This window comes from Emys orbicularis, chromosome 13 (genome assembly GCF_028017835.1).
Source record: "Emys orbicularis isolate rEmyOrb1 chromosome 13, rEmyOrb1.hap1, whole genome shotgun sequence".
Taxonomy (NCBI): Eukaryota; Metazoa; Chordata; order Testudines; family Emydidae; genus Emys; species Emys orbicularis.
In genome coordinates this window covers 49,642,973-49,662,843 of record NC_088695.1, presented here as the reverse complement: position 1 = coordinate 49,662,843, position 19,871 = coordinate 49,642,973, and the positions used below count along the sequence as shown (strand labels likewise).

Sequence of the window (19,871 nt, the reverse complement as noted above, 5' to 3'; positions counted from 1 at the left end):
CGACAGCCTGCCATGGATCACAGCTCCCTCCCACCCCCGCAACAACCTACCACTAATCACAGCTCTACGCCACAACAGCCTGCCATGGATCACAGCTCTCTCCCCCGCCGCTACAACCTACCACTAATCACAGCTCCCCCCCACAACAGCCTGCCATGGATCACAGCTACCACCGTCCGCAACAACCTACTACTAATCACAGCTCCCCGCCCCACGACAGCCCGCCATGGATCACAGCTCCCCCCCAACAACCTACCACTAATCACAGCTCCCCCCCCCCAACAACCTACCATTAATCACAGCTCCACGACAGCCTGCCATGGATCACAGCTCCCTCCCACCCCCGCAACAACCTACCACTAATCACAGCTCCACGCCACAACAGCCTGCCATGGATCACAGCTCCCGCCCCGCCCCCCCGCTACAACCTACCACTAATCACAGCTCCCCCCCACAACAGCCTGTCATGGATCACAGTTCCCCCCCCCCCAACAACCTACCATTAATCACAGCTCCCGCGCATGACAGCCTGCCATGGATGACAGTTCTCCCCCACAATTTACCACTAATCACAGTTCCCCGCCCCACGAGAGCCTTCCATGGATCACAGCTCCCCCACTCCCCCCACGACAGGCTGTGATTGATCACAGCTCCCCACCACCATGACAGCCGGCCATGGATCATGGCTCCCCCCCACCACGACAGTTTGGGGACCCACACTATAAGGAAGATGTTGAAAAATTGGAAAGAGTCCAGCGGAGGGCAACAAAAATGATTAGGGGGCTGGAGCACATGACTTATGAGGAGGGGCTGAGGGAACTGAGATTATTTAGTCTGCAGAAGAGAAGAATGAGGGGGGATTTGATAGCTGTTTTCAACTACCTGAAGGGAGGTTCCAAAGAGGATGGATCTAGACTGTTCTCAGTGGTACCAGATGACAGAACAAGAAGTAATGGTCTCAAGTCACAGTGGGGGAGGTTTAGGTTTGATATTAGGAAAAACTACTTCACTAGGAGGGTGGTGAAGCACTGGAATGGGTTACCTAGGATGGTGGTGGAATCTCCTTAGAGTTTTTAAGGTCAGGCTTGACAAAGCCCTGGCTGGGATGATTTAGTTGGGAATTGGTCCTGCTTTGAGCAGGGGGTTGGACTAGATGACTTCCTGAGGTCCCTTCCAACCCTAATCTTCTATGATTCTATGACAGCCTGCCATGGATCACGCTCCCCCCCCTACCCCAACCTGCCACCAATCACAGCTCCCCTCCTCCACCCCCATGACAGCCTGCCATGGATCACAGCTCCCCCCCACAACAGCCTAAGTGCACACACATATGCCCAGGAGTGTGCACACTCACATGTGCCCAGGCTATTTCACGCCATGGCAGGAAGGGGAGGACTGGGATGCCCTGGCTGGCTGTGTGCTCTGGGGGCAGTGGATAGCCAAGAGCAGCCTGCAAGGCAGAACACTTGAGTGATAAATGAGAGTACCTGGCATGGTCCAGGGTGAGGGGGAGGTTGCAGCCTGGAGAGTGCGGAGCTAATGCTCGGGATTAGGGAGCTCTGGTACCTCCGGCAGGAGGGGCTCAGTCTGGTTCTTCTCCAGGCACCGCTGCTTATTGCAAGTGACAGGGCAGCCTCAGTGAGGGGCTGAGGGGGCCGCGCACTCGCTCCTGGTGCACGAGAAACACCCAGTGGCTCTGCACAGGGCACAAGTCAAGAGTTTAACAGAGCGTTGCATTCAAATTCCCAAAGGGCACGGGCACTCAACCCCCCAACACACACAGCCTCCCCCAGCCCTGCTCCATACAGACACCCCAGCCTGCCACCCACCCACAGAGCCTGTCCTCCACCCCCCATACACACAGTCCATGCACCTTCCCCCTCCAGCCCCCTCCAGCCTGTCCCCTGCCCTCATACAACCATGGCCTGTCCCCTTGCCCCCATACACCCACGGCCTGCTCCCCAGCCCCCCATACACCCACAGCCTGTCCCCCAGCCCCCATACACCCACAGCCTGTCCCCCACCCCAATACACACAAACCCTGTCCCCTTGCCCCCATACACCCACAGCCTGTCCCCAGCCCCCCATACACACACAGTCCATGCACCCTCCCACCCACAGGCCCTCTGCACCTCCCCCAGAGCCCCACCCGGCCACTGGCAAGTGCTCACTCGAACATACAGTTAGGTTGGTCAGACAACGGAGCAATTTGCTGGGAGGGTTGAATTGGCCCCCTAGAGTAGATACCTGCCACCATGGTACCCCACTGCCTGAACTGGGGCAGCATTTCACCCTCAGATGGCAGAGGGCCCCAGCATGCCCTTTCCTGTCCTCTGAGCTGGGGTCTGATTGCTCTGCACGCGCACACACCCAGACATGTTCCCGTCCTGCTGCAAAGAGCTGGCAATGCGAAAAGAGACAGCCCAAAGGAGAGGCTGGGACACAGCAAACACCAGTGACAGGCGACAGCAGACAGAGCAGGGCAAGGCCACATGTTTACTTTCTAAAACAGAGGAACTAGCCTCAACTGCCCAGGGACCTAGCAAGTTAGCGCCTGCGCTCTGTCCCACTCCCCTTCTCGCGTGCATGCACAGAGCTCTGTCGATGCCCCGAAACCCCAACATCCCATGGGCATTATTTCTGTTCTGGGTTCCCCACTCCCCCAGCTCTGCCAGTGTCACTCAGTCCTGATCTGCAATTCCCCTGCTGTTCCAGCCCTGGGAATCTCCCAAGCTACATTTCTCCACTCAGACACTACTTCCTCTTGGGGAACCGAGGGAATGGACTGGCTAGCTGGGCTATTAGAACTAGGACTCGACTCCCAGAAACCCACTGACACCATAGCTCTTCTGCTCTGGCAGAGTCCTATATGAAAAGGACCCAGTAAGAGAGATGAGCAGGTTGCTCCTGGACTGCTGTGCACAGATCGGAGGAAAGAGCCCATTGTTTTATCTGCAGGGGGCTGGCACCTTTAACAAATACACAGCACCCAGGCTCATCCCTGCCTCGCCAGCCCTTGCACAATGACTCAGCCCCTGAAGAGCAGCTGCGCTAGGGCGGTCTCATTGTACTAAGAGCTCGTTACTGTACAGGCTGTATTTGGGACGAGTTGCTAGCATCTGCTATGATGGAGCCTCAATAAACCATTCAAGCTAACCAGCAACGGGCCAAAGAAGGGAATCGGGTCTGTTTTGTGTTGTCCAAACCTTGCTTAGTCAGGGGTAGGCAACCTATGGCACATGTGCCGAAGGTGGCACACGGGCTGATTCTCAGTGGCACTCACACTGCCCGGTCCTGGCCACCGGGCCGAGGGGCTCTGCATTTTAAGTTAACTTTAAATGAAGCTTCTTAAACATTTTAAAAACCTTATTTACTTTACATACAATAGTTTAGTTCTATATTATAGACTTATAGAAAGAGACCTTCTAAAAACGTTAAAATGTATGACTGGCACGTGAAACCTTAAATCAGAGTGAATAAATGAAGACTCGGCACAGCACTTCTGAAAGGTTGCCGACCCCTGCTTTAGAGTGTGTGTTCACTTGTCCACTCCTTGCAGAGGGGCCAGCCCATGACCTAGGCCTTGCTTTTGCCCCATGTGGTTCAGAAAGTGCACAGACCTGGAATGGTGCCCAGGCCCTGCCCAGCACAGAGGTGGATTTCCCCTTTGTTCACTCATCACATCGGGGCTCCCAGTTATTAGTGAGGTTCAGCTGTGTTTGTGACAGGGAGGGTGTATTTTTCCTTGAGGGCAGGGCTCCCAGCAGCAAGTGTGGGAAGCTCTGGGTGAGGTGCAAGGTGGAGATGTCCGCATCCCTATCCCAGGGAATGGAAGCCAAGTGCAGAGGCAGGGCTGAAATCCTGTCCCCAGTGCTTCCCCAGGTCGAGAGAGGGGAAGGGCACTTGGGAGAAACAAGCTGCTTCTTGTCTCCACTGGATGGTGATTTAAAAAAAAGCAAATTCCCAAAGATTGCCAGTGTGCTCCCATGGCTCTGAACAGTCAGGTTGCAGCTGGAGGGGCCAAATTCTGCTTTCAGTGACAGTGCTGTGAATCCAGTCACTAGCTCCCTTGGAATAGCCCTGGGGATACCCTGGTGCAAAGGAGAGCAGAATGTGATGCAGTGTTTGCATTCACATGGGCTGAGAGTCTCAGCTGATGAGGCACTGCTGGGAGGAAGCTTTCAGCATCAGCAAGAGTCTTTCCCATATAAATCCTGTAAAGAAAAAGGACAATTTGTTGGGCTGTTCATTTCCACTTCTAACCTCAGCTCCTGCTGCATTTGTTTGGTAGAAGCTGGTGTTACCTCTGGGTACCAAGTACAAAGGAGGGTTGGAATGGACTTGAATTTCCCTTTAGTGTAGAGGTCCACACATATTAATTTCTGATCTGTGTGCTAAAGTGATTTCCATTTTGTAATCACTACACTGTAAATGCATGTGAAAACGCGCGCGCGCACACACACACACGTATGCACGCACAGGTTACTACATGCATGCTCACACGCAAGCTACCATATGCACGTATGTAATCACGCACAGACAAGCTCTCTCACACACAAACCACCCTAATAGGCAGTCAGGAGCATAATTTTTCCTCTAATTACATATTCAGCACTTCTGAGAAAATGAGATTTTGGTAATTCAATTGGATTGAGAAGCAGGGCTATAATAAAATGAAATTTGCAACAATCGCGCAGTTAAATTAGTTAAATGGAGAGGAAGGAGCTGTGGAAAATTGACCCCTCGATCTCCTAAAGACTAATCAGACATTTGAACTGAGTTGTGCTAACAAAGCCCTCGGGCTGTTGCAGAGACAGCGTGAATGAGAGAGAATCACAGGGACAGGGAGTGCGTGGGGAAGAGAGGTTGAAAAAAACAACAGAGACTGGTGGGTCCTGGAGCCCAATGCAGGGCTGAGGAGGGGATTTCACACTGTTTTACATAAGGGGGCAGTTTCCTTCCATCCAGTCCCCTCTGGCCCGGGGGTGCCCACATTCTGCCCTGGCTGCAGGGTTCTCAGGAACCAGGATTAGGTCATGCTCTTGAGCCTGGGCAGTGAGCATTGCCAGCCCATGTGAAGTGACTGCGGGGTGAGAAGGACTAGATTCAAATGGGGCTCTCTTGGGAGCAGAGGGTAAATGTTGCAGGCAGGGCCGGCTCTACTGTTTTTGCCGCCCCAAGCAGCGCGCCGAATTGCCGCCGCGGACGGCGGGGGCAGTCCGTGTGCTGTTAGGGCGGCACGCGCGTTTCCGCAGCGGTGGCAATTCGGCGGCAGCTTCTGTCTTCAGCCGGAAGCCGCCGAATTGCCGCCACGGGCAGCTGAACATAGAAGCGGCTGCCGAATTGCCGCCGCCGCGGAAACGTGTGTGCCGCCCTAACGGCACACGGACTGCCCCTGCCGTCCGCGGCGGCAATTCGGCGCGCTGCTTGGAGCGGCAAAAACACACGGACTGCCGCCCCTTGCATATGGCTGCCCCAAGCACCTGCTTGGAAGGCTGGTGCCTGGAGCCGGCCCTGGTTGCAGGGACCATTCGGGAAGGATGCTCTCTGCAACACAGCTGAGCTCGGTGGAGCCCGGATTCCCAGCCAGGAGCCAGCCTGTCAGGCAGAGTAGCAGGCACAAGTTGACTGCACAACAGGCCTTTCCTTTAGTCTCTCGCCTGCTTTCTGCCTGCCCAGGCCCCTCAGTAGCCCAAGGCTCCCGGCTCTGGGGGGCTTGGTCCATTTCCTTCCCAGGCTCCCAAACTTTCCAGCGTGTCAGCAGTGAGGGGAGGTGCAGGGCTGTGGCTCCCAGAGCAGCAGCTCCGATTCATCACCATGGCAGCTCTGATTGGAATGGAGAGGTGATCAATAAGTAGCGAGAAGGTGTCAGCGTCAGGGATTCTTCCATGTCAGGATTTATGAAGGGAAAGGCGTGGGGTTCGGGGAGAGCGGGCTCTGAAAGTGCTGAGGTCGGAGCTGGCCAATTCACTCTGTTAATGTGATCAAATTACAGCGGCAGCAGCCAGACACAGGTGAGCAGGGAGGGGCCAGGCAGGCCACACTCTCTGTCCTTGCTGCTGAGGCTGAAAGAGGCTGGGTGGAGGGAGAGACCCCTCAGCTTTGGCACATGTCCTGACAGAGCAGATGTTCCCCAAGTCAGGCATGCTAAGGAGGGCACCTTCAAGCATGCAGGTAACACCCCCATCCCCCGTCTAGCCTCCAGGCCTGTGCATGGTCCGTGGGTCATGGCAAGAGGTGAAGGTGACATAAATGAGCTCAGAGAGCCACATCCCTGCCTACTGTAGCAGGGACCAGTGGGTGTAACTGGGGGACAAGTTGAAGAGACTGTGGGGACAGTCACAACTATACACAATTCAAATTGCTAATGCACCCCTGCAACCAGAAACAACCCCACAGTCACAATCACCAACATACAAGCTCACTAACAGTCAGACTCACATTGAAGCACAATTCCAGCCACAGCTGCAGTCAGACACAACCACACACGCAGTCATATCTATGCACTGATGCTTATTATCACTCTCCAGAGATCCTTTGCCCGAGCTGCGGGGTAGAGAAAGCCAGTAGGAACAGGGGGGAATCCCTGCTGGCAGAAAGGGACCCGCTGGTGGCAGTGCAGAGGCCACTGGCATGGGATCAAATACAAAATAATTAGTTTAAATATTTGTCTTGCTATTTTTTAAACAAGAAAAAGGCAAGTTTCTCATTTGCACGTTAATTAGCCTAACGAGCTTTAATTAAGAGCTCCCCATACAATGCAGATCACAAATGAACGGCCACCATCGCCTGCTCCTTCCCATTTTTGGTTTAATACAGCGCAGTACAGACACCGTGGCCAGGGCCGGCTTTAAGCCGATTCACCCGATTCCCTGGAATCGGGCCCCGCTCCGGGGGTCTTCGGCGGCATTTCGGCGGCGGGGGGTCCTTCGGTGCCGCGGAAGACCCAGAGCGGACCCCCCGCCGTGAAGTGCCGCTGACTGCCGCCGGGTATTGGAATCGGGCCCCATGGGTCATAAAGCCGGCCCTGACCATGGCAGAGAGAAACCAAGAGGGGGTATCACATCTGAAGGGACCTGCCTGTCAAGCCCCTTAAAGCAGCCGCAGGCTCGCTCAGACCAGCCAGCCACGTGTACAGCCAGAATCCAGGGTTCCCCATACCCTGGCTGGGAGAGATGGTGACTATGCCCTTTCCCATTGTCCTGAGCTCCCAGCTCCTCTCAGCTCTATACACAGACGGACTGATTTACTGGTATCGCGTTTGAAACCTTCCTGGACTGGAGCGGGGTGCAATGCGAGCCCAGCGCTTCAGGCTGAGGGATGCAAGGGCTTGGCCTCTCTTGCTGAGACATGGACTCACACAGCGAGGGAATCTGTAGGGCAGGAAACCAACCCAAGTCAACTCAACCTGTAGGTCAGTCCTCAGGTTCAGGGGAATGAGTGAACAAGTGATGGGCGGGTGGGGAAGGGCTCTCCCCCAACCTGAGCCGGATGGAGAAGCGAGCACATCAGCAGCACAGCGGAAGAGCAACAATTCCCACATCCCTGACGCTCCAGCCGACCACCTCCCTGCCCACTGCGAATCCATCAACACAGAGGTGGCTCCTCCTCTCCGAGCCGTATGCAGTGACGCCCCCCAACAGAAGATGATGGTGGCTTCCTGCTCCAGCATGGGGATCTCCCTGCAAGGGTTCTTTGCCTGTATATTCTGAATTAACCCTCTGACTGGAGGCCTCCTGTCACTCATCCCTGGCATCCCCTGGTCAGCCCAGCAGCTGGGAGCTATATTAGTGAGGCCACCGCCGTGTCTGGAAGCAGCCTGCACACTCCCAACCAGCAGCCAGAGCTCTGCAGCCTATATCCGGGTGCTGTCTGAGCACCAGGGTCCAGGCTGACAGCTCTGCAGCCAGAGGGGGTGGGGGGCCGGGAGATGAACGAAAGGCCTGTCAGTAAACCCAGAATTTATTGGTGCCTGAAAGTAGCGGAGCAGCTGGTGATAGATGGAGAAGGACAAACTACCGAAGACTCTTCAGCCCCTTCAGTAAATGACAGCCAGCCAGGGGAGATTCATGGGGTGCCAACAGCCCCTCCCCCCCACCTCCTGCCGCTCACAGCTGGACAGAAGAGCAGGAGGGCGGCAGCAGTGGGAGCGGAGCTGCCAGGACAGGACTCCCATGCCCTAGACTAGAGACGGAGCGGAGCTGGGCTTCTTTGCTGACTGGGGTTAAATTCTTTCCACTGGCCACAACGAGGCCCCTCCCTGATTCTGGTCTAACCAATGTTGGTTAGAGCTCCGGGGGAGTGCAGGGTTGCACTGGTTGGGCAGATATTCTTTGGAGTGACTCAGGTTTCACTCTCCTCACCGCAAGTGGGGCAGGGGCTTGGGTTTGTGTGGCTGAGGGGGCTGGAGGAGGGCCCTGGGTCCCTGGAGGGGATAAGCGACGCCCTTCAGAACTTCACCCTCATTCCCCTGCAGGGCTCACATCCCCAAGGCCAGGGCTACAGAGGCTCACGCAAAGCCTCACACACGCAGTCCTGTCACCCAGCCTCTCACACAGTGTCACACACAGACCCGCACGACTGTGGTACTGTATTTACAAAGCAGGCAGTTGCCCTAGGGGCAGGAAGTGCCCCTGGAATGGGTAGCAAGGGCCTGGGTGGGGTGAATTTCCCAGTTTGCCTAGGGCAGCCAATTCCCAGCCCTGGGCAGAGTCACAGCTACCCCCAACCGCAGTCACACCATCTTTGCTGGGTTGCTGGGTTGCAGAGTAACCAGCCAATCCCCAGCCCCTGCCCACCTTCCATCGCGCAATAAAGGAAACAGATGTTGCACGGCGCTGAGAAACAGCAGCAATCATGTCAGTTTATGTGTCATTTTCTACTTGGGTAATGTGAGCAGTGACGGATCGCTGCTCGCAGACGAGAGGAAAATCATGACAAAGTGCCGCACGCCCAGCACTTCAGCAAGGGGGAGATGGAGTGGCCAGGCCCGCTCCCCACCCCGTCCACTGACGAGCCTCCAGCGGGGAGAAAGAAACACCACTAATCAAATCCTGCAGTGAGCCTCCTGTGGGATCCCAGGGCTGTGGGAGGGCAGCCGGGCAGGGGGATGGGAGCCTGCTAGAGGAAATCTGTTATGGAACTACAGCTGCCAGGAGCCCTCTGTGGCTCTTGGGGACCCTCTTCCTCTCCCCCTCTCAGGACCTCGCCAGAGGCTGGAGGTGATTGTCTTCCATCAGTGAGGAGTGAGAATGAGGGGCCAGCAGCAGGGCAGGAACGGGCTCCAAGGCCTGAGCTTCCCCAGGGCAAAGAGGGCAGGCCCCAATCCAGGCACTGGATTCGCCCTTGGAATCCAAGCCAGGCTCCAGCCCTGGGCCATAGGGCTTGGTGTTCTACACAACCAGAGGAGGCAGCCTGGGCTCCATCCCTATTTCTCTTTCATTTACTCCTGAGGCCAGTGAGGATGGGAGGCCTCGGGGCTCCAGAGGGACATCTGAAGGAGCAGCATGTAGGGGCTTCAAAAGGAATCTCTGGGTGGCTGGAAGGACGATGGCTGTGACTCAGCATCTCCACGCCTCAGGTTCAACAGGAAACAGGAATATCCTGAAGGCTGTCTCAGGGATGTGGAGGAACCATCAGGCAGTGGCGCTCGGCAATGCTAGCAGACAGGTTGGGTCCCCAGGCCTCTCCATCTGCACCACCCGGGCCTTCTACTGTGTAAAAACTAAACACGTAAGTCAGGCTCTAAAAGCAAAAGCTCTTGCAGCATCAGCCTGGCACTGGTGGGGCTGTCAGAGCATCCTGATACCGCCTCTGTGAACTCCTTCCTCAGGCTGGCTCTCATTCCTGCACTTGCCTCACTCTAGTTAATAGGTTCTTGGTGCCAGGGATCGCATTTCAGCAGCGCTGCTTACACAAAGGCCTGGAGTGAATCCTGCTGATTCTGTGCAAACCCAATTTGTAATGTATGTGCCGCTCCGACAGAGCGAACGGCCCTTTGGGTTGCCAGGCCCTGGCTCTGAGCTGGAAGGGGATCTCCGGGAGCCAGATGCGCCAGCCTGAAAGCTACCAGAGAGGCAAAGAACATGCAGGTCTGGGGTGGGCAGGGTCTCGGAATGGGCTTTAGGAAATGCCTCCCACCCCCTGCAGTCAGCCTCAGAAATAAACACCTACAGCAGCTCTAATGCAACCCCTCCTTCCTACTGGGCCTGGTGCTCCTGCTTTTCTGGGGCCGGTGGTGGATTTAGGGTTAGTGGGCCCCTGTGCTCAGCTTCATTTTTGGGGCCCCTCCTTGGGACCCAGCCAAGAAAAAGACCATTCTCCCTTATCACCCCCTGCCCCCGTTTTTCATTCTTTTTTTCTTCATCCTCCTCCTATACGTAATAAAATGAAAATAAAGTGAGGTACCTTGATTGGTTTTGTAGTCTAACTTATTTTTTCACAAACCACTTGAAAATCGCTGAGGATCTTGGCAGACCACTTAATGATCTTTCCAAACATTGTTTGTACCGTTAGCTAACTATTGTAAAGTGCTTTGGATAAGAGCGCTTTATAAAAAAAAAATGTAAAAAAACGTTGGGGTGCAGGGTCTGGCCAGGACTTAGGGTGCAAGATGGGGCTCAGGGCTGGGGGTGCAGGGTCTGGGAGGAAGTTAAGGTGCAGGAGCAGGCTGGGGGTTGGGGTGCAGGGTCTGGCCAGGAGTTAGGGTAAGGGAGAGGGCTCAGGGCTGGGGCAGGAGGTTGGGGTGTGGAGCTCTTACCTGGGGCAGCTCCCATTTGGTGCGAGGGGTGCAGGTTGGGATGTGGGGGGGTTTAGGAGTCAGGGGGAGCTGGGGGCGTGTGAGGGGAGTGCAGGAGTCAGGTCAGGAGGTGTGGGCTGGGGTCGTGGGGGTGCTCCTAGCCCCCCCCAGCCCTCTGCCCTGAGTGGCTCACGGCAGGGGTGGGGGGGGGTATGTGTAGGGGGAGTGCGGGGGCCCTGCCTTTGCTCCGCCCTGCCCCAATTCCACCCCCTTCCCCAAGGCCCCGCCCCCACCTCTTCTCCGCCTCCTCTTCCCGAGTGCGCCGGGAAGAGGCGGGGGATGGGGGGAGCTTGGCTGCCGGTGGGTGCAGAGCCTGAAGCAGGAGCCCCGGGAGCCGGCATAACCAAGCTTCTGCCCCGCAGCTGCCCAGCCCTGGGGCCCCCTGTCGTTGGGGGGCCCCGTGCCAGGGCACCCTGTGTTTTACTACAAATCCACCTCTGTCTGTGGCTATGTGTTAACTGGAGTTAACTGGAGTGTTGCCCCAAGCTCAAGCCCTGTCCACACACAAACCCCTTGGTGCAAGGGGGGAGGGTGCTTTTACCTCGAGCTGTCTAGGCTCCAGCTCAAACTGGCGGCTAACGCAATCATTCCGAGCAGTAATCCAACCGGTCAGGATAATCTTGCTGTGTGGTTGCTCTCGCTAGGCTAACTTGAGAGCACTTAACTCAAGTGCAGACAACTCCAGTGAACTCTACAATGAAGGTACAGCCTCAGACGCATTCTAGGTGCTCAAAGGCCTCCAAGGCCTCAATCACCTAAAGGGTCATTTCAGGTCCCTTGCTGCCACCTCTTCCCATTTCCCGCTCACTCTGCTTGAGGGCCATGGTCTCCAAGCCCTGCCGCAGACCTCAGCATTCCGGCTGGGTGGTGCAGGTTCTGCCTGTGATCTCCCAGAGCCGTTCTATTGACATGCTCAACAAGGCATGTGACTCTTCACTTGCTCCCCAACATGTCAGTAATCTCTGGCATGCTTTACTAAACACGAACATGCTGGAATGGCAGCAGGACATGTTCATGGTCCCAGCTGGGACACCCTTCCTTCCTGGAGTCCAGGTCACTCATGTGTCTTGCACCTCCATTAGCATCACAGACCCACCATGCACGTAGCAACGTTCAGCTCTGCCTGCACATGCCCATCCCTGATCCGTGTACTCACCCATTTGCATGTACACATATTTGCATACAGTCTTATGCACAGACCTGCCTCAGACAAACTTCCTATGCACATACACATCTGTGTTCATCTACACAGCCACCTCCTGTGTACACGCCCCCATGCCCAAGTACACGTATACGCACACTGCTCTTCACACACAAGTTCACATCTAGACCCCACGCTAGAGATGTGCTAAGAGTTGTTATTATTCATGAGCATGCACACAGTTCCAGTTCCTCAGAACACTTGCCTGGCCATTCTGGGGCAGAGCTGGCCCATCTAGCCCAGGATCCTGTCTTGGACAATGACCAGCACCGCACATCTGAGGAAAGGCAAGAAACCCCACAGTAGCAGAGGTGGTGAAACCTGCACACAGGGAAGTCTCTTCTTAACCCCTGTTAGAGATTGGCTGAACCTTGAGCTTTAATATCCCTTCCAAGACTTTCAGCATTAGCTATGCTAACTCCAGATATTCTGGATATCCATATTACTGTCCAATCCCACATTGAATCTTGCTAAATTGCTGGCCTCAACAACATCCTGTGGCAGTGAGTTCCATAGCCTAACTGTGTTATGGAAAAAGTATTTCCTTTTATCAGTTTTGAATCAGCCACCTTCCCCATCACTGACTGTCCCCTTGGTCTTGTGTCATGAGACTGGGAGAGCAGCAGCTCCCGATCCCCCCTCTCTAGACCAGTCCTCCGCCTATACACTTTCATCATGTCCCTCTGTATTCATCTCCTTTCTAAAGGAAACAATCCGAATTGACTATTCTCATCTCCCTTCTCTGAGCCCTCTGCATTGTCCTTTCTGGGAAGGGCTGCCAGCACTACACACAGTATCCAGATGAGGCTGCACCACTGATTTACAGAAGGGCATTAGGATATTTCCCGGATTACTCCATCCCATTCCTTGGGCAGCTGAACATCTCGTTTGCTTTTTGGCTGCAGCTGCACCCTGAGCAGTGACGCCCGGGTTCCTCTCCTGAGTTGATACAGCTACTTTGGGCCCTGTCAGGTGTGCTTGCACTGCAGGCCGTTCTGACCCAGAGGGGAGGCGCATCTCTGGTACCGCTCCTTCTCCCTGCAGAGTCTCCTGCTGGCCTTGCGGATGGAGCAGTTCTGTGCAGCTTGGCCTGGATAGGGAGCAGTTATTTGTTTGGCCAAAGATCCTTAAAGCTCAACAAGCCCTGTGTGCTAAATCACCAGAATCCCATTTACAGCTGTCAGCAGGAGGATTCACAGACCCCTCATAGCAGAATTAACTAGGAAGCCTCAATGTCCCTGTGGTTTTGGTAATCCCCTGGAGGAGACAAATGTGCTGAGTTCGAGACCCCACCCAAACCAATAGGCTACGCACTTCGGTGCCGGACTGGGACAGCTGCTCAGTTAGCGCCGCCAAACCAAACCCTGCGGCCCGCTCCACCCCCAGAACCAACACTGCGGCCAAGCAATTTGATAAATAGTTTGTTTTTATACTGCACCTTCTGTTTTTAGCATCGAGATCTGGGGGGGGGGGAGTGGGCAGGTGGTGTGTGGCAAGAGTCTGGGTGGGCATGCTGAGTTTGCTATCACAATTACCCTTTCTGCTTTGTTAAAATATATCCCTCCACTGATCAACTAGAATACCGGAAAGAGTTCCGGAGTTACAAAATCTAATCTGGTCACCCAGCACCACAGTATTAAAATACAAGTACACCTATGACAGGGATATTGCCAGGCAGCAGAGGCCGAAAATGTCATTGCTGGGGGGAAACTTGTTTTATAAATGCTAAAAATCAATGTAAATATTTTAATAATATTTTTAAAAATTAACATATTTTCTTTGGCTTGAACTTTCCCGCGCTGTGTCTGGAGCCCAAGCACTGCAGCATCAGGCTAGGGCTTGGAACCAGAAAGTACGACCAAAGAGTCAGCTGTTGGTTTGCAAAGCTAAGTCAGATAGAAGCAGCAAACAAATGGCACAAAGGCTGGAAAGGCAATTAGATTTAACAAGAAACTATCTAGTGGCTAAGATGTGGCTAGTAACAATGGAACACCTGCTCTCTAAAAAGATGAGATTTTTAACCTGACAGCAACCCTCTAGGCTAGGGTTTTCAAACCGCCTGTAGCAATAGCTGCTCCAGTGACCACCCTGAGCTGATGCCGTGTGAGAATGCACTGGGAGGCACAGAGTCAGGTCGCTTTTAAAAAGGGAGGTGCCTTCTAATGCTTAAACAATCCCTGGGGGTTATTCAGCAGTTGGTTTAGCCCTTCTGTCAATTAACTCCCTTTAACCTCTCCAGCCAACTTACTGCACAACACGCCCTGAGCCCAGATTTCCAGAGCTTTCTAATGGTGACCGTGAGGCCAGCGAGATGGCTGTTCCCTCCATGACTGTTAAGTGTTCTTTTGTCATGATGTTTAAGACACTTTTTGACAGTGACCGACTCCTCTGTGTAACTTGGTAGAACAATCAGTCTCTCTCCCTACAGCGCTCAGGTTCCCACTGAACAAATTATTATAACACAGCCTCACTGGAACTCTTGCTCCTACCTTTCCTCATGCCGCCTGCTCTGGGAGAACTCCTCAGCCCTGTGTCCAACTATTCTGGTTCCTGCAGTCAAACAGGGCCCCCAGCATCCACTCTATCAGCCCCTCTTCTCCCAACTTGATCCTGAAAACCCCACCTTGCTGCAATCCCAACCCGGGGAAGTGTGGCTGAGGATTGTGACCCGGAGCCCGGCTGGTGATTGTTCCACGCAGTGCATCAGATGGATTTGCACCATGTAGAGAGCTGTGTAACAAGGCTACCAGCTGCTGGGAATGAGGAAGGGCAGCACAGCTGCTCCCGAGGACCTGATCTGAGCAAACCACAAGAAGCATGCAGCTGCCTTTGATGAGCTATTCACAAACACCAAAGACCAAACTGCAGCTGGATTTTCCCTGGCGTTTGGTTAATAAAAGTTTTGCAGACAACTTCATTTTGTGGCTGTCCCATGAAATGTTAGCACTAGAAAAAACATTGGTGCTAAGAAGCCAGAGATGCGCGGTAGGGCTTCTTTATACCAAATAAACCAAGGGACTGAGTAGTTGTCTGGCTGATAGAGTGTATGTCCCATTCCTAGGGATTTAAGCAAGGAATGTAGGGCTTAGTTAAAATGACTCATGTGATATGACAGACATGTTTATGGTATCTGCATCTCTGTCTGTGTATAGATAACACACACCTTAATGATCCATGCGCAATACCAACACACTCTAGGAATAGTCACACCCATATGCACAATGACTCTGATTTTCAGAACTATGGAGCATCTTCAAAATCAAGTAAGTCCTAAAGTCCCATATATCTTCTCTCTTTCTCTTTACACACATACACTATGAGCTATACACATATGTGTACATATATATACACACATATAAATATGTTAGATCTATCACAGAAACATTATCAATATCTAAGTTATCTTCACTTTCCATGTCCAGCCTTTATGCAAAGATACATTTAAAAAAGAAAAAGAAGTTTGAGCTAAATTAATTCCATTGTTTTGGGGTTATATGCAGGTGAAATGTGTCCAGTCTGCCCCTGGAAAGCATAGTTCCAGGGCTCTGGATGGCATAGACACTGGTAGGTAGTATTATTATGGTAAGTGTGCTTTGTTCATAGGCTTATTGATGAAATTCACATGTAAAATCCATAGTGAATTTCAGAAATAAACTAGTGATGCACAATAAATGAACTACTCTATGGTCAAGTATCAGAGGGGTAGCCGTGTTAGTCTGAAACTGTAAAAAGCAACAGAGGGTCCTGTGGCACCTTTAAGACTAACAGAAGTATTGGGAGCATAAGCTTTCGTGGGTAAGAACCTCACTTCTTCAGATGCAAGTAATGGAAATCTCCATACTGATTTATACCTGCCTCTGGAAACCTCGTTATCTCCATACTGATTTATACCTGCCTCTGGAGATTTCCATTACTTGCATCTGAAGAAGTGAGGTTCTTACCCACGAAAGCTTATGCTCCCAATACTTCTGTTAGTCTTAAAGGTGCCACAGGACCCTCTGTTGCTTTTTACTCTATGGTCAGTAACCACAATGTGCCATATACAGTAGATCCATTACTATGGCCCCAAGTATGGCACAGCTGTGTGCTACGAATGGTACTGAGGTGACCTCTGGCTCTTTGGTCCCTTTTCACATGCTTCTTGTGCTATTTTTGATGTCTCTTTGCCTGGCTTCTTGTTGCTACGTTTACCAAAGAGTCCATCCCCAATCCTGAACACAGACTCTCACAACAGCCAAACACAAGTGACGAGGAAAGAGATTTGGGCCTGTATCTCACTATTTGAGTAAAATACCAACGCCAAACCCTCCTTTCTGACCAACATTTCCAAACTGCTGCCAAAGAGCAAGAGGTTTCTGGGAGAGCAAAGAGAGAGAATCCCAGTGCAAACAAACAGGGTGATGAAAGGAGCAAGAACTCACTGGGAGTGAATGAGAGGGAGTGTGACAGAGCCGCAAATGAGATGAAAGCCTCTCCTTCTCCCACACCCTACATTTCACTTCTGTGCACTCTTCAGTCACTGCCAGGCAGCAAATTCACCCTGCCCAACCCCCCTGCTTCCAGTGCATCCTGCACATGTGATGGACGGCGATAGCCACCCCAGTCTCTGGGCAGCTCAGCACAGGCAGCCCAGCGTAGAGGTTTGCAGACTACACTGCTATCAAATATGAGCGAAAGCAGCAGTGCCTTTCATGAAAGGGAGCGAGGAAAAAAGGGATTACATTTAGAAACTAAAACCTCCCATGGCCCCTAAACTGGCTGCAGGTTCAGAGCCTGAGAATTCCCCAGTGTGCTGCCCTCAGACATTCAACAAAGCTCTCCAGGGACCAGTGGGAATTTTGGGACATTTTTTGCTTGATGCCAAATGCCCAAGCTTCACACCTGCAGAGCAGAGCAGGAAGTCCCATGGAGTCTCCTGAACGAGGAAGGAAAGGTTGAGATTTAAATACAAAGCCCCTGAGGCTTTCCCTAAGCCCCTCTCTTCAGGAAGGCGCTGTCCAGTCTGAAGAGCAGCTCCTGTCGCTTGGCCCCTCATGGCTTTCTAGCATGCGCACACAGTCACAGCTCAGAGCTTTGGCTGAAGCATGTATGCTTGTTTAAGCAGCAGTAACCCCACGTTTTTCAGAATTCCCCCTTTCTAATGAATGCTGGAATTAGAAGCCAGGCTCTAATGCTGCTCCACTCTCTAGCCTGGACACATTTTGGTTCCGAGCCAACTCAGACCAAGAGTTTTAAAGTCTTTACAATTTTTTAAAGAAATGAAACAAATGCAACCTCCCCATACAAGAGCTTAAGCCCAACAAATGGAACCCCCGGCCCTCAGGTGCCAGCTTGCAGGTGAGATGCGCAGGCCATGCAGAGAGGGCAGATAGGATGTTATGAATTTAACTACTCAAAGCACAAATGGAATGGTTAGCTTGGCTGGGACACAGGGTTTTCGACGCAGCAAAGAGAACACTTCCTCTCCCGAGCAGCGGTTCCCAGGGATCACCAGGTGGGGAACTTGCAGCACCAGGACCAACAGACAATCTGAGAACAGAACCGAGACACAGGAAACCCCAGTGAGAAGTTAAGGAACTAACTAATGCACAGGAGAATTCTCCAGCTCCGAGAGATGGCATCAGGAGCTGCCCAAACTCCTGGCATTCTCCTGAATAAACTAGACCTACTGAGATTCACATGTGAGCCTCTGTATGAACATCAGAAACACCCTGATTTATAGTGAATGTGTCTCTCAATCACACATATATGTGTACGGCACGTGTGTGTAATAGATTTCTCTCTTTCCCCGCTTCCTCCTGTGGGTCATCCACACTAGGTAGATCCTGTATTTCTACAAGTTGAGTGTAAATGATTTCTCCTCATTGCTGATGCTGAATAGCAGCTGCGAGGAAGCGAAAGTGCTGGACTCTGCATTTCGCACTGTGCCAGCAGCTCAGCCCCTGGTCAGGCACAGAACCCCGGCATGGAGCACAAACCTCAACAGAATAACTAGAGAACCAAAACATGACACTCCCAACCAAGCAACTAAACTGCCCCGGTGCAAACCCTGGTGTGGATGAGCTGGAAATGGCCAATCAGGGGGTGGGAGGAAGAGGTTCAGCTCTGACCTTTAGCTGGCCAGAGAGCACGTGCAAGCGTCACAGCAAAACCCCAAGAAGGGGGTCACTTACCTGCTGGAGGTAGAGGAAGGCTGGAGGGCAGGGGAGAGAGTGAGGAAGCATGCCTGAGTTGGAGACAAGGAGGCAGCCCGAGCTAGCCATGGAGCACAGCATGTGTTGACAGGTAGCCGTGGAGCTGCTTGCAGTCAGTTTCGTCCTCTTCTATCCACTCTGCTTATTCTCCTTTTTCCTTTCTCTCTCTCTCTCTCTCTCTCTCTCCCACTCTGTGCTTTTCCTCCTCCTCTGTCCCCTCCCCTCCCCCTTGTGGTGCTATTTGAGAGGATACATCTGAGGAACGCTTGCCTTGCCCTCTGCTCTTACAATGAAGGAACAATGCTCGGCTATTTACTTTGGTGCCATTAGACACTGGCACTGAATGAATGGTCTGCAAAGGAGGGGGGGCTGAAAGGGAGGGGAGGGGAGAGAGAGGGTGAGGGAGTGAAACAGAAAGGGGCGGGAGGTGCAGTAGGAGGGGGAGTCCCCTGTGCATTCAGACATCAGACTGAGCTCTGTATAAAATGAAGAGAATCCATAATGACATGAGAACAGCTGATCCCGCACTTAACTCCTCCGATGCTGCAGCACATTTGCAGACTGTTCTCCCCACCTCCCCCTTATCCTCTTTCACAGCCCTGAGACAAAGATGCTGCTGGGCTGGTTTTATGCTTGGCTGGGGAATCGGGTGGGAAGGAGCTGGCCTCCTTTCCAGATACCAACTCAGAAGAAAAGAAAGATCTTACCAGGAGTTTCGGTGATGTAATCCAGGCACATACGCCATGGGAAGGCTGCTGCTGCTGGGAAGCCTGCACTTCCAAACTGAGTGCAGCCAGCCACCCGGAAGAGAAACCTCGCTAACACGCCGCACAGCCCTGAGCTTCGTGATTCTCCAGACCAACCCAGGGAGAGAAACACACCCAGATGTGCACACAGCATCACCCCTCGCCCCTGAAATGCACATGTGCAAACACAGTCCCATGCTGCTTACACAGACACACACAGATCTGCACGCATGCACATGGCGACATGCATTGTACACACAGAAACTCATCTCCCCACCCAGAGACACACCCATCTGCTCCCATGTGCACGCACACCCAGACAGGCAGCCATGCATCGCGCGCACACAGCCGCACACTCCTGCAGACATGCACACCCACACCAAGTCGCACACCCACACAGATGGAAGCCAGCCGACCTTGAAATATGAGTTGTGTTTGGCAGGGTCTGTGGTGACCACATGACTCTCAAGTGCTGGATGGCTTGTCCCAAAGAAGTGTAAATAAATCTAAGCTCCCCAGGCAGGGCTAGTTCCCAGCAGTTTGATGTAATGGGCCCTGGCACGGGATCTGCTGCCTCCTGCAGAGCAGGGTCCCTGAGGAACTGGCCAGTGCATTGGTGCAGTGTAGACAGGGAACTTTACCTTGAGCGCTCAGGAAAGGCTCTCAGATTTTCCCGTTACATGGCTCTCTCCAAGAAACATTCCTGCTCACAAAGACCCACCCCAGACTGCTCCCAAGACACCATCCTCTCCTAGGTTGTGCAATGAGCCCATGAACCAAGGCGACCAGCAGGGGTCGCTGCAGCAGCAGCAGAAGCTCATGACTAAGGCTAAGATTTTGTCACGGCTATTTTTAGTAAAAGTAATGGACAGGATGTGGGCAAGAAACAATAAATCACGGAAGCCCAATCCCGCCACCCGGGGCTGACGGCC

General features: G+C 53.0%; 1 protein-coding gene across 1 annotated transcript in view; it reads right to left on the bottom strand.

Annotated features, from left to right (window-relative positions):
* RBFOX3 (RNA binding fox-1 homolog 3) overlaps positions 1 to 18,274 on the bottom strand; it is a 56,424-nt gene extending 38,150 nt beyond the window's left edge. Inside the window, exon 1 of the mRNA XM_065416207.1 lies at positions 18,173 to 18,274. Coding sequence (XP_065272279.1) covers positions 18,173 to 18,274 — 102 coding nt within the window. The remainder of the gene's footprint in view (positions 1 to 18,172) is intronic.
* Positions 18,275 to 19,871: the final 1,597 nt, after the last annotated feature.